We start from the raw sequence: 16,813 nt of genomic DNA, 5'->3' as shown, positions 1-16,813 counted from the left end.
AGGGAGGGGGGTGGGGATTGTGGGGCTGGAGGAGATTACCGAGATAGGGAGGGGCGAGACCATGGAGGGTTTTGAAAATAAGGTTGAGAATTTTGAAATTGAGGCGTTGCTTAACCAGAAGCCAATGAAGGTCAGCAAGCACAGGGGTGCTGGATGAGCAGGACTTGATGCGAGTTAGGATATGGGCAGCCGAGTTTTGAATCACCTCCAGTTTATGTAGGGTAGAATGTGGGAGGCCAGACAGGAGTGTGTTGGAATGGTCAAGTCTAGAGGTAACAAAGGCATGGATGAATGCTTCAACAGCAACTGAGCTGAGGCAAGGATGGTAACTGTTTGGAATTCACTACCCCGGGGGACTGTGGAGGCTCAGTCGTTGAGTATATTCAAGACAGAGATCGATAGATTTTGGATATTAATCGAATCAAGGGATATGGGGATAGTGTAGGAAAGTGGAGTTGAGGTCTAAGATCAGCCATGATCTTACTGAATGGTGGATCAGGCTCGAGGGGCTGAATGGCCTACTCCTGCTCCTAATTCTTATGTTCTTATGTGTAAGGGGATAAAATACGGTCACTAAAGTGGGAGACAGACAGATAGATGGTCACTTAAAAGGATACTGAAGGTAGTGAATTGATCTTTGAATGGTCCAGATTGTAGGGCTTATAAGTAGCCAATAATGCATTGACCTTTAGCACAGACTGATAGACAGTGAAAACATACACTCAGTACTGAATAACATATCCACCAAGGGCAGTGGAGAGGCAACAGTCTGGAAACATAGCAAACCCTGGGAAGCAAGGTTACTTCACACGAGGCAAAGTTGACACCACTGAACAACACATTCCGGGAGGGTGATGTGTGATGGGAGATGGACAAGTGGGGAAGAACCACTAAGAGCCAGTCTGATAAGGGTCAACACATCAATGTAACTTCACTGATAGCAGATGGCCAATCGGTGGTTTTGTAGGAGGGCCACACACCTCGAAAAACTGTATAATTGTAATTGTAAAACCTCTGATCGGAGAAGTGTTCATCGGAACTCTTCCCGACCATGATTGAATAAAAAACGGCTAAACCAAGGTTTCGTCTGAGTGATTCCGTGGTCGCTATACGAGAGGGCGGGTGTCGATTCCTCATATCAGGGAGTCCACCTTGAGGAAGAGAAGTCCTCTTTTTACCCCAACATTATCAGTTTATCAGAGCAGCCACAGATTTTCAGGGCACAATAGCAATGGCTTTATTTACCCATACCTTACCAGAAAGCTCCATGCGAAGATTATTTATTAAAAAATCTGGTTCAACAGCCTGTGCAAGATAATTATGTAGGACAGCAAATTTACTGAATTATCCATCTGATAAATACATAATTACACAGCATACAGCACTCTCTGAGACACTAACAGAGCAACAAACTGAAGACAATAAACCCCAAAATTAAACTTCAACATAACCTCAATCGCAAGATTTTACAACTTCATTACTAACATACTTTGGAGTGCATTATTCTGAATTTTATAACTATGACATTATTGTTTATGTTATTGTAGTTGTGAGGTTTTTTTTGCCAGTAGGGAGGTGGGTATGGAGATAGATAGGGGGTAGGCAACAAAATGACATGAAAAGGAGTTACAGTGATGGCGGTGATTGAAGGAAATGATGCAAAATGTTATTTAATAACAGCTTAATTTATTTGAATAATTTATTGTGTCAATCCAGATGGCAAAGGACAATTAGAATATTTATTGACTGCAAATCAGGTGTAACAAAGGATAAATTACATACATCAGAGGGAGGATTTTTGATTATTCTGGGAGTTATGAGTTATGAAAACAATTGTGATCGGGATGGGCAGTGAGCTGGAGATTATACCAGAAGTGAAAGTAAATGCGAGAGGGGGGGGACATGCTGAAGAACTCACATGGGCAAATTAATGACTGGTTAGTTAATTAATTACAGTTGGAGTTAATTGCCTTCGAGAATTTGGTGAAAATTCATTCGTTCGTAACTGATTAAATCAACTCAGAGGATAAAGAAATCATTGATTACAATTTCACTAATCATCCCGGAGGGATGTTAATCCATGTCCACTGAACCAAGTTTAGACACAAGCTAATGAAACTGCTTCAAAATTCTCGGATTTTCGGCAAGGGCATTTGTTCAACAATCTAAAGTTATTTAAAGAGTCTGCAAGATGAAAAAGATTGTGCAATGGACAGTTAAAGCATTAGGGGAGTACCTTGTGTGTTGAGGTATGGTCGCAAAATAGATAGTAGATGTGTATACAAAGGCATGATGGTAATTAGGAGAGGAACCAAGTTAGAGTCATTACAGAATGTGTTGTGCCAACAAGCTCATATGAAGTTAGCATATGTTACATGTTCAAGAGATTTCTGGGGCAAGGACCAGCCAAAAAGCAAATGTGTCTCAGGAGCATTACATCAGTACAGCACAGGTGGGGTCAAAAGAGCAACAAGAGAGAGAGATAGGCATAGACCTTGAAGCTAATCAGGTGATCAATGAAAATAGAATGAGATTTACCCAAATTCCTAATCCAAAGGATAACCAAGAAATAAGGGTGGAATTTATAATCTAGTGTATTTAAATAGATATGATAGTTTAACAATGCAATCAGAGTTGAAATGGAAGCAAATTTACATTGTATAGCATTGACTGCTGTGTATGTTCAGACATTTTTATAATGAGTTCAGACTGCTTTCACCTGACAAAGGTTAAGAGGTGGGTTTTAAGGAGGATCTTAAAGAAGGTCAAAGATTGCATTTTACGGAGAGTCTTAAAGAAGGTGGAGAGGTTGAGGAAGGAAATTCCAGATTGTGCAGCCTAGATGGCTGAAGGCACAGCTGCCAAATGGTGAAGCAAATGGATTGGGGGATGCACAAAATATCAGAGTCAGAGGAACAGAGAGTTCAGGGAAAGAAGGGTTGTAGGGCTGAAGGAGGTTACAGAGATGGGGAGGGATCAGGCCATTGAAAATGTAAACACAAGAATGAGAATTTTTAAATTTGAGGCATTGGGGGATGAGAAATGGGCAATAAATGCTGGCCTGACCTCGTCAGCGACGCTCACATCCCAAGAATGAATTTTTTTAAAAAGAGAGCCATTGCAGCATGGACACGGGTGTTGGATGAGGGGCTGGCTAGGGGAGCACTGGATAGTAGAGTCTTGAGATGACAAAGGCATGGATGAAGGTTTCAGCAGCAGATAGGCAATATTACGGATGTGGAAGTATTTAGTCTTTGTGGTGGAGAACGTAAGGAGTTGGAAGTCTAGCTCAGGGTTTAATCGGACACTGAGGCAGCAAACAGTCTGGTTCAGTCAGAGACGGTGGCTGGGAAGGGTCATGAAATCAGTAACTAGGGTATGGAACTTGTGGTAGGGGCCGAAGATGATGGCTTTGATTTTGACAATGTAAAGCTAGAGAAAATTACAGCAGGTTAATCTGTCAGCATCTAACAGGAGGAAAGGGCCCCAACAGATAGGTTGGTAAACAAAGAAAACAACAGGAAAAATGAAAACACTTCATAACTTTGTTTACCAAGATCTAAAAAATGCCATTTCAAGGTCAGAGTGCCATTTCTTTTTAAAAAGTAAATCTGAGAGCTGACCCAGTCTCTCAAATACTCACAGTGCTGTCCTTCTTGATCAGACAAAACATTGTGCTAAGGATGCGTGCACACATGATCAAATCCTTCTGTTCTTGCAAATGCATGTGGAGATGGTGTAGAACCACAGGTAGGAGAATGCAGCGAGAATCTGGAATACAAAGATGGACAATGTGTAATGACATCAATCACAATGATGGGTCATGACACTGCATTGTGACTGAATATTTCAACTATGTCCCCTGAAGTATCAACTTGTTTCATCTGAGCATTTGCTGCTGTGGCGGTACTAAATTTGGCTGCTTCTCTTAAAAATGTAGGTTATTTTGCTTTCTTTGACCCACTTTATTGGTAAGATTTCTTCCCATGTTGCTAATAAAATTATTGATGTAAAGACACGTACACAATTGCTAAATTTATAACTCAAGGGAAGAGGTTCAATTGCTGATTATCACTTGATCTATTCCTTACCTTACAGTGCTAAATAAAATCCAATAAAATATTAACTAGGAATATAATCAAGTTTCCTTCACAAATCAGTGTTTCCAGAGTCTAAATTGGCATGTTTGAGGAGAATAGGATTTAATGAGTGACCATACCCCCACGGCACTATTTTGAAGAAGAGCAGGGGAGTTCTCCCCAATGTTCTGGCCAATATTTATCCCTCAACCAACATCACTAAAAACATATTATCTGGTCATTATCTCATTGTTGTTTGTGGGAACTTGCTGTGCACACACTTGACTGCCGCGTATCCAACATTACAACAGTGACTACATTTCAAAAGTACTTAGTTGGCTGTAAAGCACTTTGGGATGTCCTGAGGTCATGGAAGGAGCTATATAAATGCAAGTCTTTCTTTGCTTTCTATAATTAGTACTGGACTCCCAAAGGATCAAATATTTCCCTCATGAGGCCTCCAAGAATGAAATGTCTCCTTTTTATCCCCCACGAATAATAAGATTACACACTATATTATTATTTTTAAGTACACTATTATCTTTTTTGATTTGTCTCTTTATCTCCAACCATGGACATCACCGTAATGTTAGCAGAAAATTAAAGTTGTATTTTGGACGGTTGAGAATTGCATGCAGAGAGTCTTAGTCCTTGGTGAATCCTTTCCTGAAATGATATGAATTGTAAGTGTCAGCACATTAGCCTAAATTTTCCCAGTTCAGGCTCTGTTGGGTTTTCAATTTAGTTTACCTTAGCATTTATATAGGCTGTAATTTCAGCTGATGAAAACAGCCCGAGACTGTCTCCAACAATTATCACAGTAGCAGCCACTGCAGCTGAAACAACTCCACTTTTCATTGGGCACTAGGAATCAGAACATTTTTACTTTATATTCTGTCACCAATGGGTATCATTAATCCCACTTAGAATTGTCACACAATACAGCTGATATCTTTACAGCAAAAACCACACAGGTTTTAAAGGAGCTGTAAGGAGGCAGTAAAGTGGAGGAACAGTTTTGCTTGTTTGAGTGAGCTGATGGAGTGATTGTCACTGCAAGATTTAAGGCACAACCTGTGTGTTATGTATGCAATAAAGGTTCAAACTGAGTACTGTTTAATTAAGCAAGGTACAAGCGTGCTGCTCAGTGGCCTCCAACAAATACTCCATCTGGTGGCTACAAATAGAATGTACATGCATGACTATGGGCTCAAGTTTCAGCTCGAGTTGCTCCTATTTTTTTGGAGCAACTAGTTTAGAATGGAGTATCTTAGACATCGCAATTCTCGGCATTGAGTTTGCTCCAATTCTAATGAGTTAGAATAGTTTCGTTTTAGAACAGTTTTTTTTTCAAAAGGGGGCGTTACCAGCCGCTTACGACTGTTTTGCAAGTTTAGGCAGCGAAAACTTACTCCAAACTAACTTAGAATGGAGTACGTGTAGATTTTTATACGCTGATAAAAACCTTGCCCACACTTTATAAATTAGGCATAGGGAATGAGAGATGCCGGTGGGGGGGGGAGGGGGGGGCAGCAAAGGGAAGTTTAAAAAATTTAAAATTTAAAAAAATAATAAAAGATCAATCAATAAATAAATAAAAAAGTTAAAGTTTCTACTTACCTGCTGCAGCACCGGGAGCCCTCCAACAGCCTGCTGGGGCGGGACCCCCCTCAGGAGATGCCGGTCAGGCGGGCCCCGCCGCCGCCACTTCGGGCGGGTCCCGCCCCCAGTAAATGGATGACCGCCGCCCAGGAGCTACTGTGCACGCGCGCAGCCTCCACTGCGCATGCGCGCAGTTTCCGGCACTGTTTTTGGCGCATGGCTGTAGCTCCGCCCCCAGCAGCTCCTGCTGCGCCGCGCCGAGCTGGAAACAGCAATACAGATATCGGAGAATCGCGAGGTAAGTATTTGCCGCTTTTTCAGTTCTACAAATTGGGCGGGCCTCTCCGATGTGCGCCGTTCTAGCGGGGGTCCGAAACTTGAGCCCAATATGACTGTTGCAGATCACAGAATTCACTGTCTACATTATTGAAGTAAATAATAGCAAGCTGTGAGCTACATCTCAGCTGAAACATATTTCTCACATCCATTCGACAATATGTATTTGTATAGATACTTGTCAAATGAGAATATTGAGTTCTGCTGTTTACTGATTATCTATCCATTCACCTAAATTCTTCTAAGCTCCATTAGATGGCCTTGCCATGGTAAACAGTTTCTCAAGGCTCTCCCATTGCCTCCAGCCAAGAACCACCTGCCCAGAACATACTATTGCTCTGTCTCCAGCTTCTTGTGTACTTCCCATCTTTGACCCTCCATTGGCAGCCATACTCTCACATGCTTAGGTTCCACTGTCCGAGAATTCCCTTCCTAAACCTCTACCCGTCCTTTTTTACCAGGAACAGTAGCATAGTGGTTATGTTACTGGATTAGTAATCCAAAGGCCTGGACTAATAATCCGCATACCCGAGTTCAAATCCCACCACAACAGCTGGGGAATTTAAATTCAGTTAATTAAATAAATCTGGAATAAAAAGCTAGTATGGTGACCATGAAACTATAGGATTGTCGTAAAAACCCATCTAGTTCACTAATGTCTTTTATGAAAGGAAATCTTCCATCCTTACCTGGTCTGGCCTATGTGTGACTCCAGGCCCACAGCAATGTGTTTGAATCTTAACTGCCCTTTGAAATGGCCTAGCAAGTCACTCAGTTGTACATAATCACTGCGAAAAATAATAAAACCGGATGGACCACCCAGCAACAACCTTGGCACCGGCTTTGGACACGACAATGGCGCACCCAGCCCAGTCGAACCTGCAAAGTCCTCATCACCAACATCTGGGGACTTGTGCCAAAATTGGGAGAGCTGTCCTACAGACGAGTCAAGCAACAGCCTGACAGTCATAATCAGAGAATCATACCTTTCAGCCAATGTCCCAGATCTCTCCATCACCATCCCTGGCAGGACAGGCCCACCAGGCATAAGAATACAAGAACATAAGAAATAGGAGCAGGAGTAGGCCACCTGGTTCCTCGAGCCTGCTCCGCCATTTCATAAGATCACGGCCGATTTGATCATGGACTCAGCTCTACTTTCCTGCCCGCTCCCCATAACCCTTTATTCCCTTATCGCTCAAAAATCTGTCTGCCTCTGCATTAAATATATTCAATGACCCAGCCGCCACAGCTCTCTGGGGTTGACAATTCCATAGATTTACAACCCTCTGAAAGAAATTCCTCCTCACCTCAGTTTTACATGGGCGGCCCCTTATTCTGAGACTATATCCCCGAATTTTAGTTTCTCCTATGAGTGGAAATATCCTCTCTGCATCCACCTTGTTGAGCCCCCATGGTATACAGTCAGGAGGGAGTGGCCCTGGAATCCTCAACATTGACTCCAGACCCCATGAAGTCTCATGACTTCAGGTCAAGTATGAGCAAGGAAACCTCCAACTGATTACCACCTACCGCCATCCCTCAGCTGATGAATCAGTACTCCTCCATGTTGAACACCACTTGCAAGAAGCACCAACAGTAAGGGTACAGAACGTACTCTGGGTGGGGGACTTCAATGTCCATCACTAAGAGTGGCTCGGTAGCACCACTACTGTAGGACATAGCTGCCAGACTGGGTCTGCGACAGGTGATGAGAACCAAGAGACAAAACCTACTTGACCTCGTCTTCACCAATCTATCACAGATGCATCTGTCCATGACAGCATTTGTAGCAGTGACCATCACACAATCCTTGTGGAGATAAAATCCCATCTTCACACTGAAGACACCCTCCATCGTGTTGTGTGGCTCTACCACTGCGCTAAATAGGACAGATTCAGAACAGATCCAGCAGCTCAAAACTGGCATCCATGAGGCGCTGTGGGCCATTAGCAGCAGCAGAATTTGTAACCTCATGGCCCAGCATTTCTCTCACTCTACCATTACCATCAAGCCAGGGAATCTACCCTGGTTCAATGATGAGTGCAGAAGAGCATGTCAGGAGCAGCATCAGGCATACCTAAAATGAGGTGCCAACTTGAGGAAGCTACAACACAGGACTACATGTATGCTAAATAGTGGAAACAGCATGCTATAGATAGAGCTAAGCAAAGGCAATGGGCCCTGACAACATCCCGGCTGATGTGCTGAAGACTTGTGCTCCAGAACTAGCCGCGCCTCTAGCCAAGCTATTCCAGTACAGCTACAACACTGGCATCTATCTGACAATGTGAAACACTGCCCAGGTATGTCCTGTCCACAAAAAGCAGGACAAATCCAATCCGGCCAATTACTGCCCCATCAGTCTACTCTCAATCATCAGCAAAGTGATGGAAGGTGTCATCGACAATGCTATCAAGTGGCACTTACTCACCAATAACCTGCTCACCGATGCCGAGTTTGGGTTCTGCTAGGACCACCTGGCTCCAGACTTCATTATAGCTTTGGTCCAAACATGAATAAAAGAGCTGAATTCCAGAGGTGAGGTAAGAGTGACTGCCCTTGACATCAAGGCAACATTTGACCAAGTGTGGCATCAAGGAGCCCTAGTCAATGGGAATCAGGGGGAAAATTCTCCACTGGCTGAAGTCATATCCAGCACAAAGGAAGATGGTTATGGTTGTTGGAGGTCAATCATCTCACCCCCAGAACATCACTGCAGGAGTTCCTCAGGAAAGTATACTAGGCCCAACCTTCTTCAGCTGCTTCATCAATGATCTCTCCTCCATTATAAGCTCAGAAATGAGGAGGTTCGCTGATGATTGCACAGTGTTCCATTCCATTTGCAAATCCTCAGATAATGAAGCAGTCCATGCCTGAATGCAGCAAGACCTGGATGACATCAGGCTTGGGCTGATAAGTGGCAAGTAACATTCACGCCACGAATGTGCCAGACAATGACCATCTTCAACAAGTGAGAGTCTAACCACTGCCCCATGACATTCAACGACATTACCATCGCTGAATCCCTCAACATCATCCTGGGGATCACCATAGAGCAAAAACCGAACTGGACCAACCACATAAATGCTGCGGCAACAAGATCAGGTCAGAGGCTGGGTATTCTGCAGCGAATGTCTCACCTGCTGACTCCCCAAAGCCTTTCCACCAACTACAAGGCACAAGTCTGGAGTGTGATGGAATACTCTCCACTTGCTTGAATGAGTGCAACTCCAACAACACTCAAGAAGCTTGACACCATCCAAGACAAAGCAGCCCGCATGATTGGCACCCCATCTACCACCTTAAACATTCACTCCCTCCATCACCAGCGCACCGTGGCTGCAGTGTATACCATCTACAAGATGCACTGCAGCAACTCACCAAGCTTCTTTGGCAGCACCTCCCAATCCCACGACCTCCACCACCGAGAAGGAAGGACAAGAGCATGGGAACACTATCACCTGCAAGTTCCGCTCCGAGTTACACACTATCCTGACTTGGAAATATATTGCCATTCCTTCATTGTCACTGGGTCAAAATCCTGGAACTCTCTCTCGAACAGCACTGTGGGAGTACCTTCACCACACGGACTGCAGCAGTTTAAGGCAGCGACTCACCACCACCTTCTCAAGGGCAATTAGGGATGTGTAATAAATGCTGGCCTTGCCAGCGATACCCGCATCCCAGGAATGAATTTTTTTTTAAAAAGACCCTCTGCAAAATGCAATCTTTGACCAAGCTTTTGGTCACTTCGCCTTGTCTCTCCTTTTCTGGCTTAGCATCAGTTATTAGTCATGTTTCTGTGAAGCACCTTGGGATATTTTTCTACAATAACAGCATTATACAATAACAGCATTATACAAATCCATTCTGGTGCTGGTGTTCAACTTGCCAATACCCTTAAAGATCTTGGATACCTCATTAAGAACTTCTCGGTCTTCTGTAATTCCTCCTTAGAGCTTGGATATCTGATGCCAGATGTCAAACCAGTAGCCCTTTGCCCCTTTTTCAGTGCCATGATATTCTTCCCCTAACGTGGTGAACAGAAATGCGCACAATACTCCAGAAAGGAATGAATAGATGCCCTCTGTAGGATCAGTATCACATCCTGTGATTTTTATTAAGCTTTACAACCCAAGATCCTATTTGTCTTATTTACCACTGCTGCACAGTACATGGGTGACTCCAACAATCTGTCTACGGATACTCTCCCATCCCCCAAAGAATCATTCTCCTCCACTATATCGCAAAGACCAACGCCATTTAGGTTTATAGTTAGAATCTTTACTCTTTTCTGCCTTGTTGGAATTGATTATTATTTGCCAATTTTCAACCCGATATCCCAATTTATCTAAATCTCTCTGGAACTGTTCACCTGAAGAATCTGCTCTTGGTTGTTTGCAAATCCCTCTCCCCGCGCCACCCCAGCAACCACCTTGATGTTATCAGCAACTTTTGAACATTTTGTTTCTAACGCCACTTTCTAATCCTTATATATAATGTTAGTACCACTGATCCTTGGGACAATCTTACAAAAAAAAAAGAGACTTGTATTTATATAGCGCCTTTCATGACGTCTCAAAGCACTTTACAGCTAATGAAGTACTTTGAGTGTAGTCACTGTTGTATCGTGGGAAACGTGGCATCGCATTTGCGCACAGCAAGTTCCCACAAACAGCAATGCAATAATGACCATATAATCTGTTTTTGTTGTGTTGATCGAGGGATAAATATTGGTCAAGACACCAGGGAGAACACCCCTGCTCTTCGAAATAGTGCCATGGGATCTTTTACATCCACCTGAGAGAACAGACAAGGCCTTGGTTTAACGTCTCATCCAAAAGATGGTATCCCAGACAGTGCAGCACTCCCTCAGCACTACACTGGTCAGCCTAGATTTATGTGCTCAAGTCCCTGGAGTGGGACATGAACTCACAACCTTCTGATTCCGAGGCGAGTGTGCTACCCACTGAGCCACAGCTGACACTTAGTCACATCCTGCCACTCTGACTCAGCTCCGTGCGTAACCACCCATCTCCTTTGATGCAGCTGGTTGCCAATCCACTTCATTAACTGCCCACCTATTCCTTTTTTCTCTGCCTTACATTACATCTACATTATGGACCAACCCCTTACATGAAGCCTCCTATCAAAAGACTCGCTGAAGTCTAAATAAACAACACTCATGGAGTTCCCTTTATACACGAGCTCTGATATCTCCTCGAAGATTTCTAACCAGTTTGTTATGCATGATTTCAGTCCATCAGCATTTTCAGTGCTGACTTGCCGTGATGAGCTGATACTTCTCTAGATGTTTCACAGTACCCTTCTTCAGGATAAACACTAATATTTTACCCACCACAGATGTCAGAACCAGCTTATTTTTTTGCTGATTTTTAAAGGTATGTCATATTCCCTTCCCTCTTATCCTTTGGTACAGCTCCTGATTCTAATGATTCTCCAAAGATCTCCACCAGAACTTGATTAATTTAGTCAATCTTTTCCTTAAGTACCCTTGTATGCAGCGCATTGGGCCCTAGGGTCTTATCCTCTTTCAAGTACTTTAAATGTTTTCCAGAAGGGAAGCTGGTGTATCAGCATTTTGGGGATTGTAGTACAGAGTGCTTATGGAGGTGGCATTTGTGCATTCTTATGTCTGCTATTTATTTGGTTGAGCCTCTGCATTTGGGAAAGCCTGAAAGAGGGCTCGATCTCCTGAGGGAAACATTGTTAGAGAGTTTAATAATTTTGTTGTTAATTATGTAACTTAAGTGGTCATGTTAGAAGTATTATTTCGAGTACAGTACTGTGTCCTCAGGTTAGTCAAAAAAAAGATGGCCGCCAAAAGGATAAAAAAAAATATGAGCATTTTCATTGGTTCCCTTTCTCCTCCTTGCTCGATTTTTTATTGGTAGCTGTTTGGTGACTTCTGATTTTTTTGATTAGTAGTAAAGGTATTCATATTTGTACCTTTCAGTTGTGGCGTGTTGCTTTTTGTAATGTAAATGGTACTGCTAATTGGAATACACAATGTGGAACAAAGCGAGACATGAATGTGCTTCCTTTCCTGAATCAACCCATCATTCATTAAGTCTTCAGGTCTGGAGTGTGATAACATTATTTTATCACAGAATATATTTTATCCTGTTGTATCAATTCAAACAACATTTTCCCTTTCAAATACAAAATTAAACAAGATGCCAACATAACATTCCAATAGTGGCTATCTATTTACAGAAAGGTCCAGCCCATCGAACAACAATAAAGAAACAAATGGATAAATAAACACAGATATTTCATACGAGTCTCCACAACGTTCCCACTATAGTCAACACCAAACAACATGTAGCTCCAAGAAAGAACAACCTTCATTTATCTAGTGCCCTAGCTCAAAGCACTTCACAATTACTATTGAAGTGCAGTCATTGTTACGTGGACAAACGCAGCAGCCATTTTGGGCAGAGCAGTTCATTTTTTTTTTGTAGTGTTGGTTGAGGGAGAAATGTTGGTCAGAACACTGGAAGAATTTGCATGCTCTTTTTAGATTAGTACCATGGGATCTTTTACCTCCACCTGAAGCAGGCAGATAGACCTCAGTTAAACACTTCATCGGACAGATGGCATCTCCGACAATGTAGCACTCCCTCTGCACTGCACTGAACTCTAACTCTTGTTGATAAGAGGCTCCTGAGGTATGGGAAATGGTCCACTTTGTCCAGGGCCACGCCGTGGATCTTGATGACTGGGGGGGGGGCAGTGCTGTGCGGCGAGGACAGGCTGGTGGAGGACCTTTGTCTTACAGATGTTTAGCGTAAGACCCATGCTTTCGTACGCCTCAGAAACTACGTCGACTATGTCCTGGAGTTCAGCGTCTGTATGTGCGCAGACGCATGTGTCGTCTGTGTACTGTAGCTTGACGACTGAGGTTGGGGTGATCTTGACCTGTTGAACAAGTTCCCACTGGTTCTGCAGTTTAGTTCCACTCCAGCGGGGAGCTTGTTGACTGTGAGGTGTAGCATGGCAGCGAGGAAGATTGAGAAGAGGGTTGGAGCGATGACGCAGCCCTGTTTGACCCCGGTCCGGACGTGGATTGGGTCTGTAATGGATCTGTTGGTAAGGATCACGGCCTGCATGTCGTCGTAGAGCAGGTGGCGGAATCAACTAAGATTATGTGCTTAAGTCCTGGGGTGGGGCTTGATCTAACAACTTTCCGACAATCAGGAATGTTCAACTGACTAAGTGAAGCAAATTCTAATGCCCTTGCATTGAGATGTTATCAGAAACATCAAAATTGATGTGCCACCTCCAATCATAAGAAAGCTTCCATCATCCGATAAAGTTGTCGCGAAATAAGCTGGCACAGGCACAATGGGCTGAATGACCGCCTTCTGTGCTGCATCATTCTATGATTCGAAGCCAATATGCTTTATATTACACACATGGTGCAAAGCTTTATAATACACTTGCTGCACGTGAGAATTACCTTATTTTCAAGGGGAACTATGGAGTTCAATAGCATCTTAACATTTAAAAATATCTCGTATAATTACTAACTCTTGCAAGTTTGTGTGAGACATTGACATAAATTACATTGAAAAACTTCTTTATAAGTAACATATGCCTGTTGTTTGTCTGCTTCTCTCCACAGGTTTATCCTTTAACACTGCCAAAAAATTCCAGAACTCGAAAACCATGTTTTTTCAATAATTCTAGCCAGCAAATCTTACTGAGTTGATTTTTGACAACCACCATTCAGTGCCGACTGTTTTGTCAATTATAGACCATTTAATGCTAGTGTTAACTCAAATAAATTCCAGTAATGTTTCAGAGCGAACAAATGTACTTCATTGTCTGGTCTTGAGACAGAAGTATTGTTTCTCACTGTCTTTCCTCTGAAAACATTATTACCTGAAGAAGAAGTGGGGCTACTTAAATGCTCCCGCGTAACAGACGGAAAGTCAGCATGGGAATCAACTAATTTTACACGAGCAGAACATATGCAGAAGACATTTGAAAGCTTTCTGGGGCAGCCTTAAATGGCCAGACAAGCAGGAAGTTCAAATCCCACTCTGACAAGCAGACAGTCGCTCAAAAATACCGATGGTTAAGGAAGGAGCTGCAGGGGCTCTATCTGCAGGAATTTTATTCTCTTTGATCCTTTCGCTACCTCTCTGATCCATTAATTTGTCTTGTATGCAAGTGTAGTATGTGGCTGACATGTGTGTGCCATGTGGTCCTTCAAACATTACTGTCACAAGCATAAAACACAGCTATGGAAAATCACAATATTTGCACTTAAATGTTTTGGATTGCGAAAATGTGCATTTACGACATGTCGACATAGCACTTTACATTTACAAATATCGAATAACATGGAAATAACTACAATAAACCAGGATGGAAAATGCTTGTTGTAATGCCCCATTCATTATCTTAAAAATAAAATTTATACTGCTTTGAAGTTGCAATTTATATTCCTTACAAAGCATTTAAGCCCATCCCATTCACGACATACAAGTTCCCTTTTTGAAAAATGTACATCTGGTTGAACCCGGTGTGTTCTGGGATAGATCTAAAACCCACTCCTGGGATCACAATCTTTAATATTAAATATAGATCTATTGATCCAGCAAGAAGCAACTCTGGCATTGCAAACATCGATCAACAGATTTTGGCAGTTAAAAAGGAAAATTGGAAAACAAGTACAATTAACAAAACAGCGTAACAAGCAACCGTCTCCTCTTACCAGGATTAGCAAAAAGCTGGCTCTCCACTGTTTTAGCAATGCACTGGAGTTTGACGGCTTCCAGTGAATATTCCACGTGCAGGATATCTGGCATGCTGCGCAAGGTGTCTCTTACCAGATTTGCCACTTCTCGCACATCTATCAGCTTCAGCAGCTCTGAGTATACAGCTGGAAAAGAGCTCAGAAAGACAGCCTGGTGAAGACAAAGGACGCCTCGTCAACAATTTAACACAAGGTCGATACCAACACTCAACTGCAGTGGTGAAAAGCGCAGGAGATGCTACACCTGCCCTTTCATCTCCTCCCTGCCCACCATCCAGGGACCCAAACACTCCTTCCAGGTGAAACAGGTTTGCTTGCACTTCTTTCTATACAGTATATAGAGGACACTGCTCACAATGAGGTCTCCTCTACACTGGAGAGACCAAATGCTGACTGGGTGATCACTCTGTTCAGTCCACAAGTGTGACCCTGAGCTTCTGGTCACTTGCAATTTGAATTCTCCATCCCTTGCCCACCTGGTCCTTGGCCTCCAACACTGTTCCAATGAAGCTCAACAGAAAGTTGGGGACTGCACCTCATTTTTCGATTAGGCACTTTACAGCCTTCCGGACTCATCATGGAGTTCAACAATTTCAGACCATAACCAATGCTCCCATTCTTTCAGACAACAGATGCTGCTGATAATTATCCTGTTGCCATTTACACCTCCTCTCGACCCATCTTTTGTTTCTTTACTTGTCCCATTACCACCCCCATTTTATCTTGCACCATCATCCCTTTTGTCATTTAATAAAGGCACAGACCTGCCCTTTTCTTCTTCCCTTCCTCCTCTCCGCTTCTTTCGCTGCCTCTGTATTTACTTGAAAACTATTACATCTCGAACTACTTCCAGTTCCGATGAAAGGTCATCGACCTGAAACATTAACCGTTTCTCTCTCCACAGATGCTGCCTGAGCTACGGACTATTTCCAGCATTTTCTGTTTTTCGTTCAGATCCCTCGATCAAAAATGCTTATAAATTGTTCTGGCAGTGCTAACTGATCAGTAGCATTAATTCACGATTTCAAAGGGAATGTTCAATGAATCTCTGTATCCATGGAGCTTCTGAAGCTCAAGCAAAAAAAGTGTTTCAAAATTTACAAATCTTTTCCAATTATAGATTTATTGTAGAAAAAAAGTGTCAACACTCCAGATGTCTCAATCTAATATAAATATTTGTATAAAAATAATATCAAAGCCAGAATGACTGCATTTTCTTATTTGACCATGCCACAAACAAAGATAGGGTTCCAATCTACAGCTTTACCGACAAATGACTCAAGCATTAATTTCAAGGATGCAGAGCAAACATATCTTGTAGACTTAAAAGGACACACATCTGGACATTAACAGAATAATAGATTGGGGGTGAAATTGGTCTTCGACGATAGCACCCAGCAGGCAGACCCTTTTACACACTGTTTGATATTCTTTTCCACCAACTTCAATGGAAAATAAAATCTAGCAGGTTATAAAATTCGCTATCACCACTTTTGTGCTTTCGCTAATCTTGGAGAAGTGATCTCAAAAGGATATTTCAGGATGGCATCTAAGTAGCCAAACTGGGTAGATGCAGTGAGGATGTTTCCACTCGTGGGGGAGATCTAGTTTAAGAACTAGGGGTGGCCCATTTAGAACTGAGATGAGGAGGAATTTTTTGGAAACATAGAAAATAGGTGCAGGAGTCGGCCATTCGGCCCTTCGAGCCTGCACCAACTTCAATAAGATCATGGCTGATCATTCCCTCAGTACCCCTCTCCAGCTTTCTCTCCAGACCCCTTGATCCCCTTAGTCGTAAGGGCCATATCTAACTCCCTCTTGAATATATCCAATGAACTGGCATCAACAACTCTCTGCAACATGGAATTCCACAGGTTAACAACTCTCTGAGTGAAGAAGTTTCTCCTCATCTCAGTCCTAAATGGCCTACCCCTTATCCTATGTCCCCTGGTTCTGGACTTCCCCAACATCGGGAACATTCTTCCTGCATCGAACCTGTCCAGTC

General features: G+C 42.8%; 1 protein-coding gene across 1 annotated transcript in view; it reads right to left on the bottom strand.

Moving 5' to 3' along the window:
* LOC139280730 (dedicator of cytokinesis protein 4-like) overlaps positions 1-16,813 on the bottom strand; it is a 511,619-nt gene that overhangs the window by 178,211 nt on the left and 316,595 nt on the right. Inside the window, exons 23-24 of the mRNA XM_070900388.1 lie at positions 14,767-14,959; positions 3,644-3,771 (exon numbers count right to left, since the gene is read on the bottom strand). Coding sequence (XP_070756489.1) covers positions 3,644-3,771; positions 14,767-14,959 — 321 coding nt within the window. The remainder of the gene's footprint in view (positions 1-3,643; positions 3,772-14,766; positions 14,960-16,813) is intronic.

The sequence above is a fragment of the Pristiophorus japonicus genome, chromosome 15 (genome assembly GCF_044704955.1).
Source record: "Pristiophorus japonicus isolate sPriJap1 chromosome 15, sPriJap1.hap1, whole genome shotgun sequence".
NCBI classification, from domain to species: domain Eukaryota; kingdom Metazoa; phylum Chordata; class Chondrichthyes; family Pristiophoridae; genus Pristiophorus; species Pristiophorus japonicus.
This window is presented reverse-complemented; position numbering and strand designations above follow the sequence as displayed.